At 37.1% G+C, this 13,845-nt stretch overlaps 1 protein-coding gene across 1 annotated transcript in view; it reads left to right on the forward strand.

The window, feature by feature from the left end:
* Positions 1 to 13,845, forward strand: part of LOC140729076 (E3 ubiquitin-protein ligase UHRF1-like) — a 146,328-nt gene that overhangs the window by 124,205 nt on the left and 8,278 nt on the right. The window contains exons 10-13 of the mRNA XM_073048380.1: positions 2,653 to 2,759; positions 12,250 to 12,412; positions 13,226 to 13,363; positions 13,455 to 13,572. Coding sequence (XP_072904481.1) covers positions 2,653 to 2,759; positions 12,250 to 12,412; positions 13,226 to 13,363; positions 13,455 to 13,572 — 526 coding nt within the window. The remainder of the gene's footprint in view (positions 1 to 2,652; positions 2,760 to 12,249; positions 12,413 to 13,225; positions 13,364 to 13,454; positions 13,573 to 13,845) is intronic.

Consider the following 13,845-nt stretch of genomic DNA (forward strand, 5'->3'; position numbering starts at 1 on the left):
AGTTCTCAATATCCAACATTTTCATTCTTTGCTCCAAATAACGAACACTGCTTTTCCAGCTGCTAGAGATTACCGAGTAGTAATGAAGAGTTATTGTTAGCTGAACTTATTCTATCCTGCCCAACATTAGTTGGTAGTTCTAAGAAAATCATAATTTTTCGTTATCTGATCAAGTTTGCACAGGTCAGGAGTGAAAACAAGCACAGTCCTCATACTCCAAAGCAGGATTCTACCTCTCTAACTGTCAAATCGAAGAAGTTGTTTAATGTTGCTGCCTATTTGAATTTGTACTCTATATTCTTGGCAGTGATTCATCAAGCTCTGTAGCACAAGTGGGGATATAGTGTTTTAAAATGATACAGCGAGGAAATTATGTTAATGAACAGTGCACATTTGAAAATTGCAGCCCTTGATTAGTCATTGTATTAAAAAAAACAAAATGTGGAAACAAATATAAACATAATACGTTCTTAAAAATAAGTTCTATGATAAAATAGTCCTCACACAATTTTAGACTAAGAGATAGGTGGTCAAGGAAATCAGACAATTATGTTCATTGCAGTAAAGAATGGTTTGACATAATGGGGCCCATGTACTATTTATGATATTCTTTTTGCTTTTTCTTTTGTGTCTTTCTTGTTTTATGTAAAATAATTGATATTATTGAGACACAGCTTACAAAAACTTAAGATGTGTGGCCTTTTCCTTTATTTTTTATTTAGAGATATTGCATGATAACATGCCCTTCTGGCTCAGTGAGGCCAAGTACACCCATGTGACTAATTAACTTACTAACCTGTTTCTCTTTGGAAAGTGAGAGAAAACTTGAGCTTCTGGAGGGAAACCATGTGGTCATGGGAAGAACGTACAAACTACTTAAAGACAGCAATGGAATTGAAAGTGGGTGGCTGGCAGTGTAATAGTGTTTTGCTAACTGCTACACCACACTTCTGTCCACTATTATGGAACTAGATAGGGAAGATACTAGCAGTCATTTCTCCCTGTGGTGAGGTGTATAAGACAAGAGGGTGTAAGTGTATGGTGAGAGGATGAGAGTCTAGGAAAATGAGAGTGAAATTTTGTTCCACACAGAGGGTAAATGGATTCTGGAATGTACTGCCTGAAGCTGTGGTAAAATTTAAATCTCCCTGTTCATGGCCAGTCCAAATGTGGTTCCAACTTGAAGATTTGTCCTTTGGTTGCAAAACTGAACTGATCATCATTATGGATGATCAATCTTCAACACAGAAATATTAAGCATAGGTTACAGGGAAACTTGGCTGTGTGGATCCTGAATTGGCTTGCCCATAGAAGGCAGTAGGTGGTTGTAGATGGAGCTATTTTTGCTGGAGGGTGGTGATCAGTGGTGTTCCACAGGGATCGGTTCTGGGACCCCTGCTCTTTGTAAATTTTATAAATGACTTGGATGAGGAAGTAGAAGGGGTGATTTGTAATTTTGCAGATGACATGAAATTTCGTGATGGTGTGGATAGTGTAGAAGGCTGTCGTAGGTTACAGTGGGACACTTACAGGATGTAAATGTGGGCAGATGAAATTCAACCCAGAAGAGCGTGAGGTGATTCACTTTGGAAAGGTCAAACTTGAAGGCAGGGTACAGTGTTAAGGCAGGATTCTCAGCAGTGTTGAAGAACAGGGGGATCTTGGGGTCTACGTCCATAGTTCTCTCTAAGTTGCTGTGCAAGTTGATAGGGTTGTTAAGGTGTATGATATGTTGTCATTCATTTGTCAGGGATTGAGTTCAAGAGTTGTGAGGTAATGTTGCAGCTATGTAAAACCCTAGTTAGACCACACTTGGAATATTGTGTTCAGTTCTGGATGTCTCATTATAGGAAGGATGTGGAAGCTTTCGAGAGGGTGCAGAGGAGATTTACCAGGATGCTGCCTGGATTAGAGAGCAGGTATTATGAGGATAGATTGAGAGAGGTGACTTGATAAAGGTGTATAAGGTAAGAGGTTTAGATAGAATGGTTAGCCAGTTACTTTCTCCCAGAGCGGAAATGTCTAATATGAGGAGGCATAATTTTGAGATGCTTGGAGAGATGTCAGAGGTAAGTTCTTCACAGAGAATGGTGGGTACTTGGAATGTCCTGCCGGGGATGGGAGGGGGCTATGTGGGAGGGAAAAGTTGCGTTAACCTTAGAGTAGGTTAAAACGATGGCACAAATTTGTGGGCTGAAGGGCCTGTACAGTGCTATATTTCTATATTCTATGTTCAAGTTGACCTGATCTGGATAATTTGAACCATCTTTTAATTTGAAACATCTGATAATTTAGTTGACTGAGTTGTAATGAATTAACACAAATGCTTGCTTATTCAGAATGAATACCCAATTCAACCTGAAGGTGACACAAATAGTTAGGCTCTTTTGGACTCTGTCAGGTAGCTGAGCTGAGCTTCAGATCCTGATGTTATCATTATCAGTTCATAATATTACTAGATCATACCTTTCCCATGATGTGATTACTGCTAGATCAGAAATTCCATAATTCTGAGCACATTGACTTAAAATACAGCTGCCTGGGTCGTGCCTGTGATGCTTCTGCAAGCACCCGTAGCTCGCTGCACTGAGACACATTACAATAAACTTGACTTGAGAAGAGCTCTGTAGCTGATGTGTTTATTTTTAATAGGATCGAGGCAATGAATTTACATACACTGGAAGTGGTGGCCGAGACCTTTCTGGAAATAAGAGAATTGGGGAACAATCATATGATCAGACTCTCACCAACATGAACAGGTAAGGTTCTTTTATGGATTTTGTATAATACAACCAGGTATGCACAGCAGAGTTCAGTGTGACAATGAATTCTATTGCCAGGTTACACAGAAATACTGCAAAATATTCACAATTTATTTTGTTTGCAGAGAAATTTCAAAGACCTAATGATTTTGTACTTGGTCTCTCTACTTAAGAAAATGTTATAATTTGCTTCTGGTTGATGAGTTATTTGTCAACTTTTGATTTGCAGTTGTGTAGACAACTACAGCCTCCATCAAACTACACATTGCAAAGTTTCACAAACAGTATTTAGGTATATCATAATTAGTCTGTTATGTTTTACTGAAGGATAAATTCTCTCAATGAAATAAGCAAGTGGGGGAATCAGTTTCAAAAAAATGCTGGAAATAATCAACAGATAATTCGATCTTGATCATGTAACCTCCTGAGAGAAGAGTCCTGAGCAAAAAATAGCATTTCGGGTGTTAATGTGTTCTTTTCTTTTTAAATCTTTTTATTAATTTCCAAACAGAACATTGGAAAAAAATAAATACAGAGAGCTTGAGAGTACATAATTAATAAGGCGGGAATACAAATGCAAACAGTTGATAACACAGATATAATAACCTCCCAAATTCACTGTATTTACATTAAAAAAACAAAAAAAACTAACTAACAGCAACTAACCTAACCAACCTGGGGTATTGTATTATATCAGGTATACGCAGTAGTGTCAATAACTCCGCACCTCTATCCAAATAACTGAGGGTAATAAAAAAAGGATCGGGAAAGGTCAATTTAGCTCATATGAAAATGTTGAATAAATGGTCTCCAGGTTTCTTCAAATTTGACCGAAGGGTCAAAAATGACGCTTCTGAATTTTTCTAAACTCAGACAAGATCCAGTTTGGGAAAACAATTGAAATGTAGTTCGGGGTTTTATTTCTTTCCAGTTCAGTAGAATGGATCTTCTGGCCATTAATGTAACAAATGCAATCATCTGCTGAGCTGAAGGGGATAAATAATTATTATCCACCTTTGGTAAGCCAAAAATTGCAGTAATAGGATGAGGATGTAAATTAATACTCAAAACTGTTGAAATGCTACCAAAAATATCTTTCCAGTATTTCTGCAAGCAAGGGCAAGACCAGAACATGTGAGTCAAAGAGGCTACTTCAGAATGGCATCTATCACAGATTGGATTAACATGGGAATAAAAACAAGCAAGTTTGTCCTTAGACATATAGGCCCTATGCACCACCTTGAATTAATGGCTATTAAACCCTTCTGATAAGGGCTTAAACCTAAAATTTTCCCCGTAATATCAATTGGGCATGAATTCGGGAAAGACTAACATATTATTCAAAAAATTTCTAATTTGTAAATATCTAAAAAAAATGGGCTCTAGGCAAATTATATTTATTAGACAGCTGTTCAAAGGATATGAAACAGTTATCTAAAAATAAGTCACAAAAACATGTTATACCGCTCGTTTTCCATAACAAAAAGGCTTGGTTCATAACAGAGGGCTGAAAAAAGAAGTTAGATATAATAGGGCTTGATAAAATGAACTTATTCAAACCAAAAAATTTGTGGAATTGAAACCATATTTGTAATGTATATTTAATTATTGGGCTAATTATTTGCTTATTCCATTTAGAAAGAACAAAGGGAAGGGAAGACCCTAAGATAGAAACCAATGAAAAACCTTGTACAGATTTACACTCCAAGTTTACCCATTGTGGACTTTGTATTGCCACTGAGTCCTTTGTCCAAAATATTAAATATCGAATATTAATTGCCGAATATAAAATCTTAAGTTTAGCAAAGCCAAACCACCTTCCTTCCTTAGACTTCTGTAAATATTTTTTACTTAATCTAGGATTCTTATTCTGCTATACATACAAAGAAATTTTAAGAGTCAATAATGTCAAAGAAGGATTTAGAAATAAAAATTGGTAGTGCTTAAAATAAGTATAAAAGTTTAGTTAGAACCATCATCTTAATAGCATTGTCTCGACTGACCAATAACAAAGACAATGGGGACCATTTAGTAGAGAGTTGCTTAACCTGGTCAATTAAAGGTAAAAAATTAACTTTGAATAGGTCCTTATGTTTCTTAGTAATTTTAATACCAGAATAAGTAAAGTTATCTGTAACCTCTTTAAATGGTAAATGTTTATAAATCGGAACTTGCATATATAATGGGAATAATTCACTCTTATTAAGATTCAGTTTGTAGCCAGAAAAACTACTAAACTGAGCAAGCAGAGATGAAACAGCAGGAATAGATCTCTCAGGGTCAGAGATATATAACAAATCGTCAGCATATAATGATAGCTTATATGTCCCTTCCCCACGGGTAATACCAAAAAATGCTTGGTGAATCATGAATAGCAGTAGCGAAAGGTTCCAGAGCAATGTCAAATAGTAGAGGACTAAGAGGACAGCCTTGCCTCGTACCACGAAACAATTGAAAAAAGGGAGTTCTTTCATTATTGGTAAAAACCGAAGCCAAAGGCATATAATATATTAATTTAATCCACGATATAAATGTCGGACTAAAATTAAAATTCTGAAGCATACTAAATAAATATGGCCATTGACCTCTTATCAAACGCTTTCTCAGCGTCTACAAAGAGATAACACATTCTGGGGTTCTAAATGAAGGAGTATAAACTAAATTAATTTTCTAATGTTAAAAGATGAATAACGATTTTTAATAAATTCAGTCTGGTCCTCAGAGATAATTTGAGGTAGTATATTCTCCAGTCTGGTGGCCAAAATTTTGGGAAAAAGTCTTAGAATCCACATTCAGCAGAGATATAGGCAGATATGGTGTGCAGTCAATAGTGTCTTTGCCTTTTTTAAGAATTAGGGAAATGGAGGCTTCATAAAAAGATTGTGGTAATTTGCCTATAGTTAATGCATCCTTAAAAATTTTACATAACCAAGGCAAGAGTATAGAAGAAAAAGATTTTCTTTATTCGCAGAGTAACCATCCGGACCAGGGGCTTTACCTGAGTTCATTGAAAGAGTAGCCTCTTTTATTTCAACTTCCGTAATGTGTGCCTCTAATGATAAACAATCCTCGGCTGATCACTTCGGAATATTCAGTTTCCTTAAAAATTCATTCATTATGGAGGAATCGTCAGGAAATTCAGATTGATATAAAGAATTATAAAATTCTTGAAAAACTTTGTTTATCTCTTTATGATCAACCATCAGAGTACCATCTCGTTTACGGATCTTAATAATCTGGCGTTTAACCGAAGCAGTTTTCAATTGATTAGCCAATAATTTACCAGATTTATCCCCATATATATAAAACTGAGTCCGAGTTTTAATTAATTGATTTTCAATTGAAAAGGATAATAATAAACTGTGCTCCATTTGAAGTATAACTCTCTTTTTATAAAGCTCCTTACTAGGAGTCACAGAGTATATGCTATCAATTACTTTGATCTTATCAACCAACATAAGTATTTCAGTGTTAATTCATTTTCTGACTCCAGCAGAATATGAGATAATTTGTCCAGGGATAAATGCTTTAAAAGTGTCCCATAATATTCCACTAGAAATCTCTTCTGTAGAGTTTGTTAAAAGAACAAATCAATTTGTTGTCTAATAAAATTGAGGTCTGAATCCTGAAGTAGAGTAGAATTGAACTGCCATGGTTTAACACTTGAAGATGAATCCGTTGTCTTAATAGATAGTTTTAAAGGTGCATGGTCAGAGATAGTAATAGAGTCATAGTTACAGTCAATAACAGCTGTAAGTAAACGATGATCAATAAAGAAATAGTCAGTTCTAGAGTAATTATGATATACATGTGAGAAGTACGAAAATTCTTTATCCTTAGGATGTAAAAATTGCCAAATTTCAGAAATTCCAGAATCAACCATAAAGGAATTAATGAGAGAGGCCAATTTATTCGGAAGAACCTGGTTAGACTTAGATCTATTCATCAAGGGATTTAAACAACAATTAAAATCCCCATCCATTATCAACATATACTCATTTAAATTAGGAGGAGATGTGAATAAATGCTTAAAATATTCAGGACAATCGATATTCGGGGCATAAACATTAACCAAAACAACTTTTTGGCTAAAAAGTAAGCCTGTAAGATGCAAAAATCTACGTTGTGGGTCTGAAATTGTTTCATAATGAGTGAAAAAGGTTGAAGAATCTATGAAAATAGAAACACCTCTCACTTTAGCTTGGGAATTTGAATGGTACTGTCGGTCCTACCAAAACCTAAAAAAAACGTTGATTATCCTCTTTCCTCACATGTCTCTTGTGCAAAAATAATATTAGGATTCATTCTATGGAATACTTTTTTTCCATTTAATTGGATGGTTTAAACCATTTGTATTCCAAGAAACAAAGTTAATAGTCTTATGTCTTATCCATATTGCTAATATTTGTTGTAATAGATGCAAAAGTTTAAACAGTAAGTAAACTGGAGTTCGGAAGAGGAAAACAGGTTCAAAGAGGAACCGGAAGTTACGACACTTCAGACATTTTGGTAGTTTCAAGTCAGCCCATGAAGGAAAAAGAAAAAGGAACCCCCCCCCCCCCCCCCGCGCGGAAACCCAAGAAAAAGCCAGAGAAGGGCCAGCAAGCAGATTAATACTAAATTTACCCCCATCTCTCAAGATGGCAGCTCAGAAAAAATATGAAAAATAAACACAAACCACCCATATTCGAAAACAAAGGGTTACTGTAATGACAAGAAAACTGTAATAATTAATATAAAAAAGAAGGCAAGTTTTAGGAAAAAGAACTAAACCATTAGAGCATGAAACAGGGTAGCATTGTACTAATATTTCAATAAAACACCAGCACTATTGTACAAACACACCCAAACAGATGTGACGTGTCCAAGAAATTAAGGTCTTATGGGAAGAAGAAGCAATATCTTGAAAAAAAAGTTTTAAAAAAAGACTGAATGCTCTAGCATAAGAGATATAAGACAAAAATAAATTCAAACTTAAAACATTTAGTTAGTAACTTTCAAAATCAAAAGAATAATAATAAAAAAAGTCCCAAAAATTAACCAAAAACGAATGTTTATTTGGACGTATAAGAAGTAGTTGCACTATCAATCGATGCACATGGATCGTCAGATTATGAAGGTCCGAGTATATAAGCTAACAGTTAACTTAAAAAAAAGAGCAAAAACAAAAAACTGTTAAAAACATAATAAAAATACAATACGTTAATCAGCTCATAACAGAAGGATGATGTTCCTCGAGAAACCTTTGGGTGTCAGCTGGCGAGAATTATCGGGAAGGACGACTCTCAGTTGCGCTGGGAATAACAGCGCTTGTTTGAGACCTTTTTGAAAAAATTCTGACATCACCGGTTTAAAAGCCATTCTTTCCCTCAAGACATCAGCACTGAAATCTTCCACAATACGAAATTTGAACTCTTGAAAGTTGATCATGCCCTTCTGTCGGGCAACTCGAATCAGATGATCTTTAATATGAGCATAGTGAAGACGGAGAACAATTGGCCGTGGTCTTTCGCCTGGAGCTGGCTTCGAACGAGAGATGCGATGTGCGCGGTCGATCACAGGAGGGGTATCCAGAACCTTTGGGCCAAACACCTCCATTAAGAATTTAGAGAAGAATTCAGCAGGATCACCCTTCTCGACATCTTCAGGGAGCCCGATTATCTGCAGGTTCTGTCTTTGAGATCGATTTTCGAGATCAATAATTTTGGATTTGTAAAGTTCCAACACTTGAGAAGTCGAAGACAACTTTTGTTCCAAAGTTTCAATTCTATGAATCCCTCTGGTGAACGGCTTCGTTGAGATCTGAAATTCTTGCTTCTTGTTGTTCCATTTCATGTCTAAGTGATTTGAGACTTTCATTGACCGTCTTTAAAATTTCCTCAAGCGGGGAGAATTTTTAGGTAAGTTTTTCCTCCAGTTTACCATCCAGAAGTTTCGAGATTGCTTCCAAAGTTAACGGGTCTTTAGTTGCTTTGGCTTCTTTAGCTTCTCGTGCTCTCCCAGCCATTTTAACAAATTGAAAGTGAAACTCAAAAAGTGTACCTTAAATATCAACCCCTTTAGTGTAGGTATAAATAAGTGAGTTAGGGGGTGATTGCAGGTAAAAGAATTGGAGCGAAGCCTAATTCATCCTCACACCATGAGCGCCATCTTGAGAGTTGGGTGTTAATGTGAACCTCTGTGTTAGAAAAAAAAGAATGGATGGCATTTATAAAAGAAGAAGTGAAGCATGTCCAAGAAAAATAAATTATTTTTGAATTAGAATATACTCGTGAAGAATTATGCTCACGGAACCAGTGTGATATTTGAAAATGTAATTTGATCTTTGTACATAATATATTCAATTCTACTGTATATTGTGTTTCCTCATTTGAAGGAGAATTTTAATATTTTTGTTTCGTGAAAATCAAATCCAAACAACTACACCCTATCCTTGTTATATACAGGGGGATAGGTTCCTCGCAGTCGATGCATGATGTGAGAATGCATAATGTGAATAATTACTTAAATGGAGAAAATAGGAATGCGTTCCAGAGGGCTTCCTAAATATGTTTTATTTGTAATTTATTCACATTTTCATACCAATACAACACAAAAGCAGTACCACAAGGCATCATTCGTATTATGTTTCATCAATTTAAGGTAATATTCAACGTAATAAATCATAGAGAGTTAACATATTAGGGTGTACAGTACTCACCAACAGTGGCAGGTGTGTTCGCTCTGGGGGATGAGTGGATGTTGTGGTGTCGGGATCATATCAAGCACAGCAAGGGGTGAAGGAAGACTCACAGAACTCTTAGAACTCCCGGCAGCAGGAGATGACACCGGTTTGAATAAAGTGGTGAGGGTTGTTTGCTTGGCAGCATTTCGTTTTTCAGCATAATTTGCTTGTAGGGAAGAAGGGTTGGCGGCAGGGAACGGCTGAAATGCTGACTCCAGGTCCATGTCTATTGCCATTTGTACCAAGTGTTCCGACTTCCACCATTCCCTCACCATTGGTAAACTCCGGGGATTTTCAAAATTGTCTGTTGCTTGCAGCATCTGAGAGATAGTTTGCCGTTTAAAAAAAAACGCCTTGAATGTGGATCACACCTTGGTTGAGTGGCTGAATCAGCAATGTTGTGTTAGGCGGCAGGAAACACACTGTTATGTTAGAATGAATGCTGTCCAATTGTTTAGGATGGGCTGGCGCATTGTCAAGCAACAAAAGAACTTTAAAGGCAAGATTATGTTCCCAGCAGTAGTGTCCCAGAGCTGTGTTACCTTCAGCTGATGCCGCGTTGTTTATAAGTTCCAACTTTTTTTCAAGTGTTAAAGCGGTTCTCTGCCGCTCGGCTGATGGCCCAGGAAATGACATCGGATGCTTAGGAGGCACAGTTAAATATTTCAAGCACAAACTCACTGTACCACAGGTAAAACCAACAAAAGTTTAAGAGCACGAGATTGCACATCCACACCTTGCCAAAATCAATACGAGACTGGCGGGAGTGAGACTGTGAGGCACGCGCACGTGACCTGCAAGGCTCCTCACATAACTGAGCTTTGGATGCATATGAGGAGACGTTGGTAAAAATAGGTTCCTCGCATAACTGTGAATCTGCACAGTCTGAAGACGCATATAATGAGGATAGGGGTATCTACTTTTGATTTCTTATTTGTGCCAGTAGTAAGTGAGGCAGTATCACTGTTCTTGCTTTCCCAGGTTAGCAGTGTAATGGAAGGAAGGCATTTGGCCCATTAAACTGATACAGGTTCTTGGAATCACATTGCATTGTACAGGTCTTTTTGTTAAGAACTCCCAATTTATGGACAGTCTATGCACATGATGGACACAGAAGATTCTGCAGATGCTGGAAATCATGAATAACATACACAAAATATTTATGGAGGGGAGTAAACAATCAATGTTTCTGACTGAGGCTCTTCATCAGTCCCAATGAAGGGTCTAAGTTCTGTGTCGTTGGTGCGATCTGCTGCACCAGAGTGGAGCCCCTTCATAAGGACTTAAGGCTCATAAAACCTGCTATTCTCAGCAAAATTGTGCTTATGGTCTGATTCAATGTATTTCTCTTCACTGTCAAAAAAAATATCAATCTCAGTAAGGGTTGTTTTTCTCCTTATAAGAAACTGTTCTTGTCCTAGAAGTTAAATTGGTTCCTGGATCATCAAACGTTTGCCCTTAAATACACACTGTATTGAATAACTTTCCTTAGATTTTATGCCATTGTGAAATATTGTATATTTCTTCTTCTGGTTCTTAGCAGATTGAATTCAATTTCACATTTGACTTGCTGAAATTAGAATGTCACATCTGGGTTACTGTTACATTAGTTTGAGGGAAGTTGGGGTGTGCGCAGAGAAATTAAAGGGCAAATTTTTAATAATTATAGGCTGTATTTCAGTTGCATTACAAGAAATAGGAATACGGCAGCTGTATGCTTCTGTTGAGCTACCATCACTGCACATCTTAGTACATCTGCTATCTTTTAGTAGATTTTGAATGTTGGAATATAAACTTTGTATAGCCTCTTTCACTAGTACTGCATGCACTAGAATATTTATAACACACGTTATTCTAAGATGTGCATTTTCTTATGAGTGTTCCTTAATCATGTAATCGCAAATATTATAAAATTAGACCAAGAAATTCTTTCATGTGACAATAGACCAGAACCTAATGAAGTCAGTCAGACCTCATGAGGGATCTCAACCTAAAAGGTCAATTGTCCTTTCCCTCCATTGATGACCCACTGCATTCCTTTAGCATTTTGTATGTTGTTCCTAACTGCAGCATCTGCAGATTCTCTTGCACCTTTTAATGAGTAACACCAACATTTGTGCTTCATTAAAATTCTTTTAATTACAGTGTGAAGAATTGATAGATAGATAGATACTTTATTCATCCCCATGGGGAAATTCAACTTTTTTTCCAATGTCCCATACACTTGTTGTAGCAAAACTAATTACATACAATACTTAACTCAGTAAAAAATATGATATGCATCTAAATCACTATCTCAAAAAGCATTAATAATAGCTTTTAAAAAGTTCTTAAGTCCTGGTGGTTGAATTGTAAAGCCTAATGGCATTGGGGAGTATTGACCTCTTCATCCTGTCTGAGGAGCATTGCATCGATAGTAACCTGTCGCTGAAACTGCTTCTCTGTCTCTGGATGGTGCTATGTAGAGGATGTTCAGAGTTTTCCATAATTGACCGTAGCCTACTCAGCGCCCTTCGCTCAGCTACCGATGTTAAACTCTCCAGTACTTTGCCCACGACAGAGCCCGCCTTCCTTACCAGCTTATTAAGACGTGAGGCGTCCCTCTTCTTAATGCTTCCTAATTTGCATTTGTAGAATGGTTTTCATGTATTTTGTTCTGCTTATAAATCCTAAATTTTAACTAGTCGACACTGTGTCCTCGGGAGAAGTTCAATGTTAAATGCTACTTATTTTCAAGCATCACTTTCCTGTGTTTTATTTCAGGGCACTGGCTCTTAATTGCGATGCTGTGCTGAACGATGAGATTGGAGCAGAAGCCAAAGACTGGAAGGCTGGGAAATCGGTTCGGGTAGTCCGGAGTTCAAAAGGACGGAAAGTCAGCAAATATGCACCTGAAGAAGGCAACAGATATGATGGGATTTACAAGGTTCTCATTTGTTGAAAGTCAAAACTTGCATGGCTCAGTTTCATGTCAGACAGAGGGCCCTGTAGTTACAATTTGTTGCCTGTCTGTTCAGTTGAAGTGTCAGTGAATTGTCATTGCTGATGCAGCTGATTTTGCTTTGGAAACATCCTGCTTTAATTTAAATACAAGTTATTTCTTTCTAGCTATAAAAACACAAATATTTTAAACAAAAACAACGCCACTGTTAAATGCTAGGTAGTTTTCAAAATTAAAATGAGAACATTTACTTAAGCATATTGTAAACCAAGTTAATATCTAATATGGTTAGTTACAGTAGTTCCAGTTTAAGGTCCCAGGCCCTGCAATATTTAGGTCCTTTATCTATTGTCCTCCCTTCATTCTAAATTAGGATGGTGTTTGGTTCACAGCCCTTAAGATGTGGAGGAGTCTACACGGAGGAGACTTGATTGGGCCAGCCACATACATGGTTGTTGCGTGTTCAGCTTAACTGAATATACTGTAACACGACACACCTGCTATGAATCCCTAAAATTATTCCTTCATTTCCAAGGCGAATGGAGAATGATGGAATTCTATACAGTTTAATAACAAGTAACAACTTCCAGGACAAAGCTGCCTGTTTGGCATCCTGTCCACAGTTCATTCCTTCAACCATCTGAATTCTGCGGTTGCAATGTACAGCACTTCTCTAACACCACCCTTCAGACTCTCAGCCGCTGCTACCTAGTTATCAAAAGAACATGAGGAATATAAGCAGGAGTTCGGACTACAATCAAAATAGAGGATGCTAATTTCAACTTTTCCAATAATTAGGTGGTAAAATACTGGCCTGAAATCGGGAAGTCTGGTTTCCTGGTCTGGCGTTATCTCCTACGACGTGATGACGTAGAACCTGCTCCGTGGACCCCAGAAGGAAAGGATAGAACCAAGAAACTGGGCTTGAAAATACAGGTCAGAGCTTATTATTTTATTACCATAACAATCGACTGTTCATGAAAAGATATAAACACTATTTTTAATTCTGTATTGTATTTGATGATAGTATCCTGAAGGATACCTGGAAGCTATGGCAAATAAGGCAAAAAAGGGCAAAAAACAGGAAGCCAGTTCGATGGTGAACAATTGTGGTAGAACATCTCAGAAGAGGCAGCGAAAATCTGGTATGTCTTGAAATGCTTTTATGTTAGTGTATCTGTAGAAAATTCATTATAGTGACCATAAAAAAAACAATGTTGTTGCGTCAAGAGCCAAAAACAAACTGCTGGAGGAACTCAACAGGTCAAGTAGCATCAGTGAGACAAAGGGAAGGTTGATGTTTGAGGGTGAGACTCTGCATCATCAAGGCCATAAGATATAGGAGCAGAATTAGATCATTTGGCCCATCAAGTTGCTCTACCATTCAACCATGGCAGATTTTTTTTTGCCAATTCTGT

The sequence above is a fragment of the Hemitrygon akajei genome, chromosome 6 (assembly GCF_048418815.1).
Source record: "Hemitrygon akajei chromosome 6, sHemAka1.3, whole genome shotgun sequence".
In the NCBI taxonomy this organism is placed as follows: Eukaryota; Metazoa; Chordata; class Chondrichthyes; order Myliobatiformes; family Dasyatidae; genus Hemitrygon; species Hemitrygon akajei.